The sequence below is a fragment of the Aythya ferina genome (genome assembly GCF_964211825.1).
Source record: "Aythya ferina genome assembly, chromosome: 5".
Lineage (NCBI taxonomy): Eukaryota > Metazoa > Chordata > Aves > Anseriformes > Anatidae > Aythya > Aythya ferina.
In genome coordinates this window covers 49,805,237-49,823,973 of record NC_140301.1, presented here as the reverse complement: position 1 = coordinate 49,823,973, position 18,737 = coordinate 49,805,237, and the positions used below count along the sequence as shown (strand labels likewise).

Sequence of the window (18,737 nt, the reverse complement as noted above, 5' to 3'; positions counted from 1 at the left end):
TAAGTTGTATATGAATATTTATAGCTATTAGCTGGTAATTTTGACAAAAGTTGTTAAATATGCTCTTGTAAAAAAAAAAATAAATAAATAAATAAAGAGAGAGAGAGAGAGAGAAGTTCTTTCTCGTGAGTTTTCCCAGGAAACACTATTTTTAATGTGAAGTTTTGAAGCAACAGTCCCTCTCATTTAAACATAATTTGGGGATCCGTAGGGAAAAAAAAAATCATTTCCATATAGATGCAGAAAAGCAGCATCTTAGCTGTGCTGTCATTTGTTGGATCACCTCTATGGTGCTAGAAACAGAGAAAGGCCTGCACAACTCCGCTTTTAGATACCCTATTTTTTGCCCAGAAATAATCAAAGAAATCCAGGTGCCAGACCAGGGAATACATTACAAAGAGGTTTCTCCTGAAGTCTGCTACAGTTCTTCACTCAGGAAGAACTTCACTTCTCTCTCAAAAAAGACTTTCCTGCCCTGTATATTATCCTAACAGTATTCTAAAAGCATTCCTCTCCTCTTACTAACCAAAATTTTGATGTGAGAGCATCTTTCCATTATAAGGACAAGTAGTTCACTTAGACTAGAATTAGTTCAACAAGTATACTTCATAAACATTTCATCAGTTATCTATAAAACTGTATATTATTTACTTGGTCTTTGACTATGACAGCAAACACACCACATCTAGTAACTTAATAACTGATCTAGACAGTCTCTCCCATGAAGTGGCCATTGCCAGAGAGAAGATACTGGGTTAGGCTGACCTGTAATCTGACCCAGCACACAATTCCTTACAACCTTGGAATCTAAGATTGTACTATGATTTTTACTTATTTACTAAAAAATAAAGTACTAGAGTATTTCTAGTTTTCTGACATAAAGATCCTTCAAGTAACATAAAAGGCTGGTTTCAGCTGGTTTCTGTACAGTTGCTGAATCAACACTCCTTTATCAACTGTGATCTTCTCAAAACATTTTTGTGGAAGCATATAAATGTGTTACTATGTTCTAGTGAAAGATCAGAGTAAACTGATTCTGCAGAACTACATTCTGTTTAAATGGCATCTGTAAAGTTACATTACATCTAGATTTTGGAGCTGACTGTAGTTTGTTTTCACCTTTTAGAAGTTTATTTTTTAAACAGTGCTGGATTTCAATTACCCACTGATTTTAATCGGTATTTTTAAACTACAGAAATGTTTATATATTTGCATCTCTATATTGGACACAAAAATATCACTGTCTCAAAGCTTTTAAGCTTAACAGTAAAATATGAATTCTCAAAATAAAACCAAACAAACTAGCTGACAAAAAGGGAGACATTATTTTCTAGTTCTTCGCTCTTCCTAAAGCTACATGGTAAAGAATTAAGTGCTTGCAGGGCATTAGGTTTTTGGTACATCAAAAACAACTGAAGCACACAATGAAACGCATCTCTAGCATTCATTCCTATTTAGCAGAAATACAGTATTTTTGTCCACTACAAAGAATGAGATACTATCCTGTAATCCAAAACAGGATATATGAAAACATGTTACTAAGACTACTAAGTGTAAGGGAAGTGTTAGAAAACATAGAGGATTCATTTGCTGAAGAATACTAAATCTTTCTACGGTGACCTTCCTGTCTTGCCTTAGCACATTCCCCTCTTACAGTATGCTCCATAAACACTACTGCTTTCACAGGCATAAAACTGCAACAAATCGTACTGATGTGAAATGAGCCTGGCAGGAAACGACAATCTTTTATTTGTTGCTATCATAAGTGGGGAGAATATTATTACCTCGTGTCTGATAGTCTCTTTGGGTAAAGCTTCTATTACAGCAAGAAGGGTTTCTAGCCATGCATTGCTGACACCTGTCAGAAAGAAATGGGTTATATGTTATGTTGCACATATAATGAGTATAACAAAACACCGGTCAGTTTTACAAAATTACTTCTCTCTTTTTCTATTCACCTCTTCAAGGAGATATATAATTAAAAGACATTAAATTAATATTCAAAACTTCAGACACTCATTAAAATGGGGCTGCATCAAAAAAAGTGTTACCAGCAGGCCAATGGAGGTGATTCTTCCCCCCTACTCTGCTCTCTTGAGATCCCACCTGGAGTACTGTTCTCAGCTCTGGGGTCCACAACATGGACCTGTTGGGGTGGGTCTTGAATAGGGCCATGAGGACAGTCAGAGAGCTGGAGCACCTCTCCTGTGAGGACAGGCTGAGGGAATTGGGGTTATTCAGCCTAGAGAACAGAAGGCTCCAGGAAGATCTTACCTTATCTAAAGGGGGCCTATAAGGAAGCTGAAGAGGGACTTTTTACAAAGGCATGCAGTGATAGGGTAAGCAGTAACGGTTTTAATCTGAAAGCAGGTAGATTTAGATAAGGTATTAAGAAGAAATTCTTCACTCAGAGGGTGATGAGGCACTGGCACAGATTGCCCAGAGAAGCTGAGGATTCCCCATTCCTGGAGGTGCTCAAGGCCAGGCTGGATGGGGCTTTGGGCAACCTGGTCTGGTGTGACGTGTCCCTGCCCACGGCAGAGGAGGGTGGAACTGAATGGTCTTTAAGGTCCCTTCCAACCAAAATAATTCTGATTCTGTGATTAAGAAACAGGATAGGTGAGAACCAAATTCTGTCCCCATTACTTTTGCCTTATTAATTCTTGTACAGGGAAATAATTACTCTGTTTAGAAAAGACAAATTTCTCATTTAGAAACATAACCTTTTCTTATCCCCACTGAAATTTTCTAGTGTTACAAGAGGCCTTTTTTTTTCTTTGTGTCCTAAAAATAGTGTCAAAGAAGTAAAGAAAAACAAACCATTAAAGAAGAAACAACGCTTCTCTCTCCATTTTCTTAGCCACTGAATTCTGATACTTTAACAGTAGCATGGACTCACTAAGAAGTTTTAGATTTAGTCTTTCAGAGTAAGTGCTTTTGATTGTTTCAATCAGTACGAAGAACTACTTTTAAATATCAGTATGTACACGGTCAGCATGCAAAAATCTTTTATTTCATACAAGTCTAGATATAAAGTCACTTACTGCTTTACACAGTACTGTACTGTCACTAAGGAAACAAAACATACAGAAATACTCAGTCATCAGCGTAGTTGTACAGCCCTGACCTGCATCTCTGTGTTCCAGGTTCTGGAGAATGATGTGTAGGAAGGAGTGGGAGTACGTATGAATGGACACCGACTCATCTTGCAGAACAGTCAAAAATGAAACAGCAGCTGTTAACTGCATTTCCACTCCTGCAACATGCAGCACCTCCTGTATAATCAGACATTATATCAAGTTAGAACATGAGGCAGAACTGTACTGAAAGAACATTCAAATTTTTACATTTAGTTTTAAGAATGAGCATGTAAGGACCTTGGTAAACTACAAAATTGGTTGTAAATTTATTTTCCCCTAACAGTAGTTAATAGTGGATATTCAGATCTCTGATACTATAAAATGTACTTTTAAAGAAAAATAAAGTTAACTATATTTTCTCTGACTTTCAATTTCATCAATGTATACGTGTGGATGCTTCTGCTTTACAAAATGAGATGCAGAAAACAGGCCAGATAACAATTGCACTTCTGCTTCTGTTTGTGCACATGAATTAAAAAATATATTTCATTCATTCACTGAGCAATACTAAAATAATGGAAGGTAATTCAAATTTACTTCCTTGCCAGCTCACATGAAGCACAAATGAAAATGTAAATATAGTGATTGTCTTAAAAACAGAGCAAGACGTACCATGGTATTCACTCAGGTAACTTGGCATTTACTAGCACTTGGCTTTAACATTTAAGAAATTAACTATTAGGTTGTCTTTAAAAGCATCACTTCAAAAAATAAACATACAGAATATGGAAATGAAATATTACTGAATTTCTGGAATGAAACAAAAAGCAACTGTAAATTTCAGATTTGTTCACATCCCAAAAAGCTTGCAGAATACAATCCAGGACATAGTGTTCATTTTAAGTATGTACACATCTATCAGCTGCATGAAAATTTCATTAGTTTACTTCTCTAAATGTATGATTCTACAAAAACATTACAATCATTTTACAAGTGATTCCAAACTCTGTATCGGCTTAAATGCCTGTATTTCCTACACATCATTCTATATATTTTGTTTCTGCTTTTTTTTAAATGTGCTTGAAATAAAGTGCTTTCTCAGATCACGTATTAAAAATCAACTATAAACTGATTCTTATGTAAAGAAAAATGCATGTAAACCAAATTAGAAAACATCTGTTATACACCTAAGCATTATATAGAATTATGCTGAGAATGTACAGTTTACAGAGAACACCTGAGAAATGATTTAGACTTCCCTTACTTCAGAGTAGAACGACAAAGTTTTCATTACAGAAATGCCAACCAGTTTGTGTATGCAAATGTGCAGCAAAGCCTAATTTTTCATTTATCTAATTTCAGATAAAATCATTATTTCTATCTCAATAACTTTTTTTTTTTATATATTTCTGAATATTTATAACAGCATTCCCACCACAAAAATGACAAAAAGAAACAGCATTGTGCACCTTACCAAAGTGAGATAAAATGTTTGTATTCAATTGCCATGGAAACCACTCTCTTGTTATCTCCACAGACTGCCTGTCCTTGCTCCTCTCCTGCTATTACTAAAGCCATAGCTAAGAATAAGACCACCTATGAATTTTGTAATAAAAAATGTGGCTGGGACCAGTGCATACTGTTCTGGGATTTTGGTTTACACTTGTGCAAAAACACCCCCAAAATAACCAAAAGAACTATCACTCACACTGTGGATGCTGAGACCTCACTATAGATCAATCAGACCGTAATGGAGCTGCACTCCAGTTACGGACATACTCACTTTGCATTCAATGCAAACAGGCTTACTTACTATCAAATCAAGTTTCCAAACGGTCTCCTCCACAGATTCGTACAATTCTTTGGATGCGTCTCCTCATAGACCTCAGAAGACATTAAATTGTAATTTTCTAGACTGCTTACATATCTGCCTGCATTGACGTTTGCACTCAGAACTATACAGATCCACCTACAAAGCTGTATGGGTCTCCCCTTCTTATTTCAGCCACACTGAACTCAAGCTGGATGAGTTAAATATACTTCATATAAATGTATTTCTTTAGAAAGTAGTGTATTTTTCCACACATGGAATCTCCAAAGCTTCCCACTCTGGAGAAAAAAAAAAAAAAAAAAAAAAAAAAAAAAAAGTTTTCCTGTCTTTCGTATTCAGACAAGCACATTTAAAGGAATTTAAGGGTACTAATGTATTCTTGAATTTTCCTGAAGTCTAGAAGTTAAATTCAGGCATCAAAACTTGGAAAATTTAGAAAGCATGACTTATTCCCTTAATCAGAAAACAGAAAATTAACTAGTTTAATGTGTTTTATGTCCTGCAGCAACAGAATGCTCCTGAAAGAAAGCTGTAAGTAGAAACATAGTCTGTCATTTTAGTAACCGTGGTGACATGACAGAAGTTTTCATTTAGGACTCAAAATACACATCAGAAAAGGAGAACTGAAGAAGATACAATGAGAATGGACCTTAAAATAGGTATAATAATAGGGTGAAAATCACTCCACGTCTTCCTAAACTACGAAATCAATGAGGAAAAAAGAAAAGCTTTCAAGGGGAGACTGATATATCAGGAAAATCAGTAACAGTGAAACGAGTCTGGAACTAATCACACAGCTTTGAATAAGGCTTGATTTATATACTTCAACAGGAGTAGCTACAGTTTTCTGCAGTTACAGAATGTGGAAAAATCAGATAAAAACCTAAAATCAGACAGACACCTAAAATCAGATAGACACTTGAAATCTCCCTCCACTGATTCTGGTGGCAGCAGCCATGGACAGAAAATGCTAAACCTGCATGCGACTTCCAAGATTCATTGCTAAACCAATGACTTTCAGGATACATGAGGAGGTGCATGTAGAAACCCAGAGTGGGGACTTCTATGCAAAAGAACCGATACAAGGATGCCACTTAATTTTAACCATATAATTTAAAAGATATTTCATAATCTCATTCCTTTTTTAGCATCTAAATGAGATATATTTGTTTTATTACCATAACCACAACACTGATACTCAATTTAATCATTAGATCTCCTATGTTTAATTCAGTGTTATTTTATTATTTTATTCTGCATATCTCATATTATCTTCTGCATATATATTCTTATTTCATTCTGCATATATCAGACCTAAAACAATTATGTCAAATATAGGAAGAGTCTTTGGTATCATTTTAATTGTTTTTTGAAGAAAGATAAGAAATTTGCATATATATGTTATTTTTTTATTTACAAAAGTAACCAGGTTAATAAATTTCCCACAAATGAAATTGAAATTTGTAATCCAGACAGCCAGAACATTTGTTGCATTTATTTCTGCCTGAATCTGTTTTATTCTCAGCTCTAATAAAAGCAGTATTTTTGCTTTTGTGTTTCTGCAAATACACTACAGAAGTATTGTTTTTCCTATCCAATTACATGGTGACAATACTTTTAGATAAACACGACCCTGAAACTACTTTATAACTCATTTTTCACATGCAAATTTGAACTTACAAATTATTTTTCCCAATCTACAGTTGTGAAACCAATTGCAGCAATTTAAGGCAACTTAGATCCTTGCAATGCCAGACTACATTTGCAGGACTGTAACTGCAGTTGAGTAGTTGGCTATGCCTTTGTAAACTATACAGTTTCCATTTAATGGTCAGGACAATTTCTCCAATAAAAACTAGGATAAGAGGAAAAAAAAAAAAAAAGTCAAGTGGCTAATGATGCCAAATACTATTTTCCAGTCAAAGACACTGAAGTACATGTTAAAAATACAGTAAACATGCGTACAACTGTTTTATTACCAATAATAAATATTAGATAACAAAACACCATTGAAGAATGGTGATACCACTGAAGAATAGTAAGAGTATATCCGCAGAAATAAATTTACCACATATATATATATAAAAGTTTTAATTTGTAAGGTTTAAAGCTAAAAGGTACACTTAGATTTAGACTGACTGTCTATAAACCAGAAGCCACTATATTTCACTCTTTCACCTCTGCCTTGAGTCCATTAACTTAAATGTCATTTAATTTATCATCTAGAAAGGCATTCAGTTTGGATTTAAAAGACACTGCAAGATGAAAAATCCACCACTTTTCTCAGTTAGTATGTTAAAGATTGATCATATTTATTATTAATAACGTCTGCTTCATTCTAATTTTTCTGTCCTCAGTTCCTAACTCTTATTTCTTCATATACTGTTTCCAGTTAAATGGCTTTTATTATTATGCAGGAAGATACTTTTACAAAGTAATTAAGTGCCTCCTGATCTGAATAAGCTAATCTCTAACTCCCAGTGTACTCCCAGATACTTTCCAGGCCCCAGGCCTCGATCATGCTAATGATCATCCTTTTAAATTTTTTCTCCATTCCTGTATAAAAAATAAGACTAGAACGAAAAGCTGTATTCCTATGTTAGACATTTTATTAAAGAGAGAGAGGCAAATTCTACCATTTCTCCAGTTATTTCCTGTTCATACATAATTATTTTGTTGCAGAATCAAAGCAGAATTTTCATTTACAACAGCTTATTTATTTCAATTATTAAATTATAACAAATATATTTTTTCCTTTATATTAATATATAAAAATATCAGAGTTTAGTAATACTTAAGAAACATAGCCTGAAAATGGCTTTGATGGAAACACATCAACACTGTAACACCTGACATACTAAGTTTAAAAAAAAAATCACCAGTTTCTTCTGTTTCTTGTTACTCCCTCATTTCAGAAGTATTCTGCTCTCAAAGTAGAAAGACCAGTGACAAAAATTGATTCGGTATTTTAAATAGAAAATTTTAAAAAAGATTTTCTTGAAGCCAGTAGGTTGGTTTAGGAAAGAATGCATTATGGTATGTCAGAATAACATGTAGTAGTAACTGCAGAAACTTGGTGTAAGTTAAAAGGCTTTCAATTACTTTGGAACTTCAAGTCACTCTTTTACTCAAATCATTATATATATAAATATTTTTTAAAATAGTGTCTATTGGCCTACATTTTATAGCACAGAACATGTCAACCAGAAGTACTCAATGTTTTTAAACTATCTGTCAGTTCTGAGGACAGCTACTTCTTGGCCATTTGCTGAATTTAAGTAATCACATCAAAGCTGGAACAGATCCTCTTAAGAATTAGAAGTCTCCTGGAGTTGGAGTCACAGAAGTCTCAGGAGATATTACAAAGTTGAAAGGTGATGTCTGATATTCACAGAATCACCTCCTACAACCTGCTGGTGATATCCTGCCGGTGATATCCTGCCTAATGCAGCCCAGTATATCATTAGCCTTTTTTTTGCAGCAGGGGGCACATTGCTGGCTCATGTTCAACATGGCGTCCACCTGGACCACCCGGTCCTTTTCTGCAAAGCAACTTTCCAGCAGGGTAGCCCCCAGTATATATTGGTGCACGGAATATTACTGAGTACATCTACAATGCAGAACCTAAGGCCCTCCTGCTGAAAAGTATGTGATAGGGCTTCCATTTAAGTATCCTACAGAAAAGTATTTGCTATATAATCATACTGAGGGCTACATACATATTTGTTCCTCACCTCTTATGCTATCAATTCATAAAAAATGAGCAAAATATAATTTATTACATTTAAACATTTTTACCAACATTGACCTATCTCCCCAGCACAAGCAGCCTCTCCTCTTTATTGATGACTTGGATGAGGGAATTGAGGGCTCCCTCAGTAAGTTTGCAGGTGACACCAAGCTGGGGGGAAGTGTTGATTTGCCGGAGGTTAGGAAGGCGCTGCAGAGGGATCTGGACAGGATGCATCAATGGGCAAAGGCCAATGGGACATGTTTCAACAGGTGACATCGGTGGTACATTGATGGTTGGACCAGATGATCTTGGAGGTCTTTTCCAACCTTAACAATTCTATGATTTTTTTCTATGATTTCTATTAGGAAACAGAGAATTCCACAGGCAATAAGAAATGCACCAAATTATTTTTCAGAGTATGATTTTATTATTATTATTATATTAATATAATAAGGTAGCTGGCTTAATAATAGTAATTATTTTTTAAAAGCTGAGATATAGATATCCACACAGCTTGTCAATAAAAGAAACAATTAATTTCTTCAAAATTTCAGCAAAGAAAACAATGAAATATAAATGAGAATTTCCTGGAACAAACAAATACCATTTTCACACGGGCCCACTTTGCAATTTATTAATCATCTCCTCAACAGACAGGAAACTAATGTAAGCATGTGACTCAGCCATGTCACCTTCGTTACTAATATAATTATATTCTTTCCTACATCTGGCAGTGAGAATCCGATACAGACACAGCAAGAAAACTCACAGCAGCTACTACAGAAGACTGTTTTTCTTCTTATCCCTAAAGTGCTTCAGAGAAAGAGGACAAGAACATAACTCAAGCTTTCAGTTCTACATATTGAAAATTGTCAGATTGATACTTGAATCAGTAACTAGCTAAACTCTTTCCATCTTTTTGAAGTGATCTAAATACTCTTCTCAGCCATTGGCTGTTTGCAACAAGAAAATTACATTCCTGTTGGCAAACTATAAAAAGGGGTATGAATTTTAAATTCATATGGGGAAAAACCCAAACTTCTACAAAGTGGCTAGTAAAATCATGACTGAATTGCATTACTGGAAATGTCAACAGCTTCTCTAAAAATGTACAAGGATGCTCAGTCTGTCCATAAAGATATGAAGGCAACTCAGAGCTTTAAAAATACAATTTCTGCAAGCAATCCTGTGATTTTCTACCTCCTTTACCATATAGAGCATATGTATTCACCTGAACAGCTACTAACAAACACAGTGATTTTTTAGCTGATAATTTGTGTAAATTAGAAAAAGACTCAAATCGAAGTGATCTGTTGCGTTAGACTAGGCCAGATTGTTCTAAATCAAAACACTGATTTAATCACATAAGAAATGTTAGTGGTATCAACAGAAGACTGACAATACCCTGATCAAATGAAAAAAAAAACTCAGCAATTTGTTGTTATAAAAATAAATTTTCAGATATTTTGATACCCAAAAATAATATATTTTCCACTTTGCTGATAGTCTTAAAATCACTGAAAATCAGGCATGCTAACATATTTGAAATCTTAATTCCTGCTGTAGCCTTACATACCTTCAGACTTATTAGGCTTTGCATTTGTGTCGTGGTTTAACCCGACCGGCAGCTAAACACCACGCAGCCGTTCGCTCACCCTCCCCCCTCCCTCTCTGGGACGGGGGAGAGAAATGGAAAGTGAAGCCCGTGAGTTGAGATAAAGACAGTTTAATAAGACAGGAAAAAAAAAATAACAAAATAATAATAACAATAATAATAATGATGATACAATGGTGATAATACGAAAGTAATAATAGTATGTACAAACAAGTGATGCACAATGCAATTGCTCACCACCCGCTGACCGATGCCCAGCCTAACCCTGAGCAGTCCGGCCCCCTCCCCCCGGCTAGCCACCCCTATATATTGTTTAGCATGACGTCAGATGGTATGGAATACCCCTTTGGCTAGTTTGGGTCACCTGTCCTGGGTCTGTCCCCTCCCAGCTCTTACTGCACCCCCCAGCCTGCCCGTTGGCAGGACAGAGCAAAGGCTGAGATGTCCTTGGCTTAGTATAAGCACTGCTCTGCAACAATTAAAGCATCGGGGTGTTATCAGCACTCTTCTCATTCTAAGCCAAAACACAGCATTCCACCAGCTACTAGGAAGAAAATTAATTCTGTGCTAACTGAAACCAGGACATCTATCCACCCCTTATTCCATACCATTTATGTCATGCTCAGGTTACACTCTTTTCCATACATTCTAATTAGTCACCTATAGTAATCATGGTAGTGATAACATACAGTATAATATACTATTTAACATGGTGCAATTCAGTTCATGGGCTATTCTCACCCAGTATTAAATCTCCTTGAGGTACACACCGGACCTCTCCGTTCTTTTGCATCACCCACCAAGTATATCCAGGTCCCTGAGCGAAAACAATTCCACGAATAGGTTTGCCTTTTCCTGAGGCAGGAGTAGCCCAGACTGTTTTACCCAGCATATTTTTTACATGCACTACAGGAACTTTATCCCCATCTACAGTACGTAACAGGTTTGATTGGGCAGGTCCAGCTCGGTTGGTAGATCCCCTAGTATTGACTAACCAGGTGGCCTTTGCCAAATGCGTATCCCAGTTTTTGAACGTCCCAGCGCCCATTGCTTTCAAGGTAGTCTTTAACAGGCCATTGTATCGTTCAACTTTCCCGGAGGCTGGTGCATGATAGGGGATGTGATACACCCATTCAATACCATGTTCTTTGGCCCAAGTGTCTATAAGGTTGTTTCGGAAGTGAGTCCCATTGTCTGATTCTATTCTTTCTGGGGTGCCATGTCGCCATAGGACTTGCTTTTCAAGGCCCAGGATGGTGTTCCGGGCGGTAGCATGAGGCACAGGATATGTTTCCAGCCATCCGGTGGTTGCTTCCACCATTGTAAGTACGTGGCGCTTGCCATTGCGAGTTTGAGGGAGTGTGATGTAATCAATCTGCCAGGCCTCTCCATATTTATATTTCAGCCATCGTCCTCCATACCAAAGAGGCTTTGACCGTTTGGCTTGCTTGATTGCAGCACATGTTTCACAGTCATGAATAACCTGTGCTATAGCGTCCATGGTCAAGTCCACCCCTCGATCACGAGCCCATCTGTATGTTGCATCTCTACCTTGATGGCCTGAGGTGTCATGGGCCCATCGGGCTATAAATAATTCACCTTTATGCTGCCAATCCAGGTCCACCTGAGCTACTTCAATCTTAGCAGCCTGATCCACCTGCTGGTTGTTTTGATGTTCTTCAGTAGCCCGATTCTTGGGCACATGAGCATCTACGTGGCGTACTTTCACAGCCAGGTTCTCTACCCGAGCAGCAATATCTTGCCACAATGCAGCAGCCCAGATAGGTTTGCCCCTACGCTGCCAGTTGTTTTGCTTCCATTGCTGTAACCATCCCCACAGGGCATTTGCTACCATCCATGAATCGGTGTAGAGATAGAGAACTGGCCATTTTTCTCGTTCAGCAATGTCTAAAGCCAGCTGAATGGCTTTCACTTCTGCAAACTGACTCGATTCACCTTCTCCCTCAGCAGCTTCTGCAACTCGTCGCGTAGGACTCCATACAGCAGCCTTCCATCTCCGATGCTTCCCCACAATACGACAGGACCCATCAGTGAACAGGGCATATTTCTTTTCATTCTCTGGCAACTGGTTGTACAGTGGGGCTTCTTCAGCACGACCCACCTCCTCCTCTGATGATATCCCAAAGTATTTGCCTTCTGGCCAGTCCATGATCACTTCCAATATTCCTGGGCGACTGGGGTTTCCTATTCGAGCCCGCTGAGTAATCAGTGCAACCCACTTGCTCCATGTAGCATCAGTTGCATGATGCGTAGAGGGGACCCTTCCCTTGAACATCCAGCCTAGTACCGGTAATCGGGGTGCTAGGAGGAGCTGCGCTTCAGTACCGACCACCTCCGAAGCAGATCGAACTCCTTCATATGCTGCCAATATCTCCTTTTCAGTTGGAGTATAGCGGGCCTCAGATCCTCTGTATCCCCGACTCCAAAACCCCAGAGGCCGACCTCGAGTTTCCCCAGGTTCTTTCTGCCAGAGGCTCCAGGTGGGGCCGTTCTCCCCGGCTGCAGTGTAGAGCACATTCTTTACATCTGGTCCTGTTCGAACTGGCCCAAGGGCTACTGCATGGACTATTTCCTGCTTGATTTGTTCAAAGGCTTGTCGTTGTTCAGGGCCCCATTCAAACTCATTCTTCTTACGAGTTACTTGGTAGAGTGGGTTTACAATCAGACTGTAATTTGGGATGTGCATTCTCCAAAACCCCACAACACCTAGGAAAGTCTGTGTTTCTTTTTTGTTAGTTGGTGGAGACATAGCTGTTATTTTGTTGATCACATCCATTGGGATTTGACGACGTCCATCTTGCCATTTTATTCCTAAAAACTGGATCTCCCGTGCAGGTCCTTTGACTTTATTTTGTTTTATGGCAAAACCGGCTTTCAGAAGGATTTGGACTATTTTCTTCCCTTTCTCGAAAACTTCCTCTGCTGTGTCACCCCACACAATAATGTCATCGATGTACTGCAGGTGTTCAGGAGCTTCCCCCTGCTCTAGTGCAGACTGGATCAGCCCATGGCAAATGGTAGGGCTGTGTTTCCACCCCTGGGGCAGCCTATTCCAAGTATATTGGACTCCCCTCCAAGTGAAGGCAAATTGTGGCCTGCACTCTGCTGCTAGAGGGATGGAGAAAAATGCATTAGCGATATCAATTGTGGCGTACCACTTGGCTGCCTTCGATTCAAGTTCATACTGAAGTTCCAGCATGTCCGGCACTGCAGCACTCAGTGGTGGCGTGACTTCGTTCAGGCCGCGATAGTCCACTGTTAGTCTCCACTCGCCATTAGACTTTCGCACTGGCCATATGGGACTATTGAAAGGTGAATGAGTCTTGCTGATCACTCCTTGGCTCTCCAATTGACGAATTAGCTTATGGATGGGAATCAGGGAGTCTCGGTTGGTGCGATATTGCCGCCGGTGCACAGTTGTGGTAGCAATTGGCACTTGCTGTTCTTCGACCCTCAGCAACCCCACAACAGAGGGGTCCTCTGAGAGACCAGGCAAGGTAGATAATTGTTTAATGCCCTCTGTCTCTAAGGCAGCAATACCAAAAGCCCACCGGAACCCTTTTGGGTCCTTGCAGTATCCTCTTCTAAGATAGTCTATGCCAAGGATACATGGAGCATCCGGACCAGTCACAATGCGGTGCTTTTCCCACTCATTCCCAGTCAGACTCACTTCAGCCTCCAATACAGTCAACTGCTGAGATCCCCCTGTCACTCCACAAATATAGATGGGCTCTGGTCCTTTATAGCTCGATGGCATTATAGTACATTGTGCACCGGTGTCTACTAAAGCCTTATACTTCTGTGCGCGTGATGTGCCAGGCCATCGAATCCACACAGTCCAATAAACTCGATTGTCCCTTTCCTCCCCCTGGCTGGAGGCAGGGCCCCCCTAATCCTGGTCAGAATCTTCCTCGTTTCTGTGTTTGAAGGACTGTCTGCTGGAAGTTGGAGCAGCAAACTTTTCGGAGAATCCCTTTTTCCTGATTGTTTTCTTTTGCAACTCACGTACCCGTGCCTCTAGGGTCGCGGTAGATTTTCCATCCCACTTTCTCATGTCCTCTCCATGGTCTCGTAAGTAAAACCACAGGGTGGCACGGGGTGAGTACCCACCATATCGTCTTCCTTGTGTGGGTGAACGCCTACCCCTGACAGCTGAGACACTGCTTTGTACAGGTGCGAAGGAGAATAATCTCTCTTCAAGTTGGTGAACCTTTTCAGAAAGTTTCTCCCAAGTGTTCTCCTTTGGTCGGTGGGCACTGGTTGGTTCAGGTGGGGAGGACAATAGATTCTCTTCAAGTTGGTGAACCTTTTCAGAAAGTTTCTCCACAGCTGAGACGCAGGCCTGTAAGGAAGAGGAGAGACTTTCTTCGTACTGCCGGAGTTGTTTAGCCGCTTCACCCACTGTGGGTTCCTCATCCTCTTTCCAGGCCATTATTGCCAATGAGCTGGCATATGATGATGGTGCACTCCGTACAAACTTCCGCCACATGGGTCGTGTACACTTGACTTCATCTGGATCTGTGGATGTTTGTTTGAGGTCTGGATCCTCATAAATCACTTCCCGTACGGCTAATTCCCTCAGGTACTGGATTCCCTTCTCCATAGTGGTCCACTTGCCTGGTAGACATAAAATATCTTCCTTGAAGGGATACCTTTCCCTCACAGCTGAGAGGAGACGCCTCCAGAGGCTGGTGGGTCGTGCTCCATCTGCAATTGCTTTGTCAATGCCGGCGTCTCGAGCAAGGGATCCCAGCCGCTTGGCTTCCCTGCCGTCTAATTCCACACAATTGGCTCCAGAGTCCCAGCACCGGAGCAGCCAGGTGACAAGCTGCTCACCTATACAGCGACCAAAATCTTTTCGTACATCTCGTAGCTCGCGCTCGTTTAGGCTTCGGGTAGTTACTGTTGCTCTTTCGGCATCCTCATCTTCCTCCTCCTGAATCCTTGACGGCCCAGCGTCGTCATCATCTTCGTCATCTCTATACTTAGTTTTGGCAGAAGCCTTACCTGGATTGGCAGAAGACTCTCTGCGTTCTAAACGACTTGAATTTCTATACCATATTTTCACCTTCTCTACAGGGGCAGCTTGCACTGCTACTGCTCGTTTCTCTGACTTTGTTACAGGGTCTGCCACAGGGGTTGGAATGCCCTCTGCAGGGTCAACTTGCACTGCTACAGCTCGTTTCTCTGACACGGCCACAGGAGCTGGAGCGGCTACAGGAGCTGGAGTTGGAGCTGGAGCAGTTGCAGGAGCTGGGACTGGAGCAGCAGTAGGAGCTGGAGCTGGAGCGGCTTCAGGAGCTGGAGCTGGAGCGGCTTCAGGAGCTGGGACTGGAGCAGTTGCAGGAACTGGGACTGGAGTAGCGGCCGGAGCTGGAACTGGAGCGACTGCAGGAACTGGGACTGGAGCAGCTGCAGGAGCTGGAGCTGGAGCAGCTTCAGGAGCTGGGACTGGAGCAGTTGCAGGAGCTGGGGCTGGAGCGGCTGCAGGAGCTGGGACTGGAGCGGCTGCAGGAGCTGGGACTGGAGCGGCTGCAGGAGCTGGGACTGGAGCGGCTGCAGGAGCTGGGACTGGAGCGGCTGCAGGAGCTGGGACTGGAGCGGCTGCAGAATCCACCGTAGGGGTCACAGTGGCCGTTGGATCTGTCACAGGGTTTGGAGTGGCCGCAGGGTCTGTCACTAAGTTGACAGCAGTATCAATGGCAGCTCGATAGGCATGAGCCAGGCCCCAGCACGTTACAATGATTTGTGTTACTTTGGAACTGCCAGAATCATTACACCTTTTTTTCAAGCATTCTGCCAGTTTTTGAGGATTTTGCCATTGTTCAGGGGTGAATTTCCAACACACTGGGGGTGCCAACTGCTCTAGATGCCTGCCCATATCCACCCATACTCCCTGCCACCCACAACTATACTGCCTCCGGGCAGATCTCCGGATGAGCTTCATAAGTAGTTGTTTAACTTTAAGCAGAATCTGAAGTGCATTCATGAGGCAGAACAACAAGACTATGGTATTCTGAGTATTCCAGAAATATTCAATATCTTGGAGAGCTATTGTGACAAGCTCAGGGGATAAGAGGGTGGTGAAGGAGGAAGGCAGAGTGACCCAGGAGGATACAGGGGTGGTGAAGGAGAAAGGGAGAGTAAGCAAGTAAGGAAAAATATCCTCCCCTTTCCCCTCCACAGATTGACTCTCTAATGGAGAAAAACAATAGGTATAATTGCTAATAGTTCCCAAGATGCTGTTTCCAAAGTACAGAGTCCACGATGTTACTGAGTATAAATACCAAGTTAGAGTCATGACCAGATATCTTATCGTCTCATAAGCCATTGCTATAACACTTAGTACCATAATGGTCTGAAACCAGGGCCCAGAGAGGAGAAACAACACTACAGAGAGCAAATACGGAAAATAATGTACTATAATACTCAATTTGGAAAACAGGCGCAGCAGAGTTGTGATTAAAGCAATCAGCATCATGACAAGTGACTATTAAGCAGGTCTAATCCTTACACCAATTTTAGTTTAACACACTCTGATCAGATCTGCCGTTATCTCAACCTTTCGGGCCCCACGTTGGGCGCCAAAAAGACTGTCGTGGTTTAACCCGACCGGCAGCTAAACACCACGCAGCCGTTCGCTCACCCTCCCCCCTCCCTCTCTGGGACGGGGGAGAGAAATGGAAAGTGAAGCCCGTGAGTTGAGATAAAGACAGTTTAATAAGACAGGAAAAAAAAATAACAAAATAATAATAACAATAATAATAATGATGATACAATGGTGATAATACGAAAGTAATAATAGTATGTACAAACAAGTGATGCACAATGCAATTGCTCACCACCCGCTGACCGATGCCCAGCCTAACCCCGAGCAGTCCGGCCCCCTCCCCCCGGCTAGCCACCCCTATATATTGTTTAGCATGACGTCAGATGGTATGGAATACCCCTTTGGCTAGTTTGGGTCACCTGTCCTGGGTCTGTCCCCTCCCAGCTCTTACTGCACCCCCCAGCCTGCCCGTTGGCAGGACAGAGCAAAGGCTGAGATGTCCTTGGCTTAGTATAAGCACTGCTCTGCAACAATTAAAGCATCGGGGTGTTATCAGCACTCTTCTCATTCTAAGCCAAAACACAGCATTCCACCAGCTACTAGGAAGAAAATTAATTCTGTGCTAACTGAAACCAGGACAATTTGACTTTATATACCTAAAAGGAATTAACATCTGTTTCGTCATGCAGTCTTATTTGGTTGAAGCTGCTCCTAAAACCACACCTTAAATTAACTTTGTAATTTCTTCTAGGCTACATCAACCCATGGGTCACACCTGGGGCCGAGTATAAATACAGAGATACTTTTGTTTCTTAAGATATCCTTTATCCAAATAAATACATGCATAAAAATATTGTTTTAACATTGCATGGATAGCATGTGTTTATCACAGCTAGAGGTGACTTACTAAAAATTTGGAGGGCAGTAAATGAATTTTAGGACAGCTAAAAGCAAAGTGTGTTTTCTGGATTGCATGAAAATCTTAAACGTTCGGATGGGAGGAGATTGAGAATGTCAAAATGAACCATTATGACTGGCTGGTCCTCAAAAGGAGTTCTCAAAAAGCTGTCAAAACATTGGTAACTCTTTAGAATACATAAACATTATTACTTCTGCTTTCTTTAACTGATGTAACACTTTTCAAAACTACATAAATTCAGTCAATTAATGTCAAAGATCTGCTTGACATACCTCTCCTAATGAGCAAGTCTGCAACAAAAATGTTTAATTTTTTTTACCCTTTTAAAGTACCTGGACTAGCAGAAAAAGATGCATTCAAACCTCACCACATACAAACTTACTCGTATTTTTGGTAAAACACGACGTAGTGTTTCTGCAGGATTCTGTCGCATCAGAACTGGAAGATTTGCCACCACACTTGTTCCTTGGATATCCTGGCCAGAACTTAAAAAAAAAATGCAAACAACATATTACTATCTAAGATGATTACAAGATCACAATTTTCATTTAAAAAAAATGAAAAAAAGCCCCTTGCTCACCCCACACAGGTTAGTAAGTCTAAAGAAGCATCACAACTTTTATATAATAAGCAGTAGAAAACAGTATTAAAAGCATATCAAACATAAAAAAGCTGTTATGTATCATTTCTAGTATGGAATGTTCTAAAATATATATAAAAAAAGTTCTATTTCAAACTGGATGATCAAAGCAGTGATTTTGTGCAATCTCTTCTATTATATAAATATAGGTGATAAAGCATAGGAAGAGAGTAGATGGAAGAAATAAATGAAAACTACTCAACATGTAACAGGAACCTATGATTTTTGCTTTTCTGAGGGAAAATAATCAGCTGTATGTCAAATGTGATTAAAGATGCATGCAAAAGCTTGATTAGTTTATAGATCCTTTGTTTTTCTTGTCCTGTGTCTCTTGGTAGTATCCTCTAA

General features: G+C 40.2%; 1 protein-coding gene across 5 annotated transcripts in view; it reads right to left on the bottom strand.

Annotated features, from left to right (window-relative positions):
- PPP4R4 (protein phosphatase 4 regulatory subunit 4) overlaps positions 1-18,737 on the bottom strand; it is an 80,496-nt gene that overhangs the window by 38,129 nt on the left and 23,630 nt on the right. For all 5 annotated transcript variants that reach the window (XR_014693449.1, XM_084520657.1, XM_084520658.1 and 2 more), the window contains exons 3-5: positions 18,132-18,234; positions 3,128-3,275; positions 1,785-1,858 (exon numbers count right to left, since the gene is read on the bottom strand). Coding sequence is in view for 4 of the 5 variants with exons in the window: in XM_084520657.1 (XP_084376783.1) it covers positions 1,785-1,858; positions 3,128-3,275; positions 18,132-18,234 (325 nt within the window). In the remaining variant the exon portion in view is untranslated. The remainder of the gene's footprint in view (positions 1-1,784; positions 1,859-3,127; positions 3,276-18,131; positions 18,235-18,737) is intronic.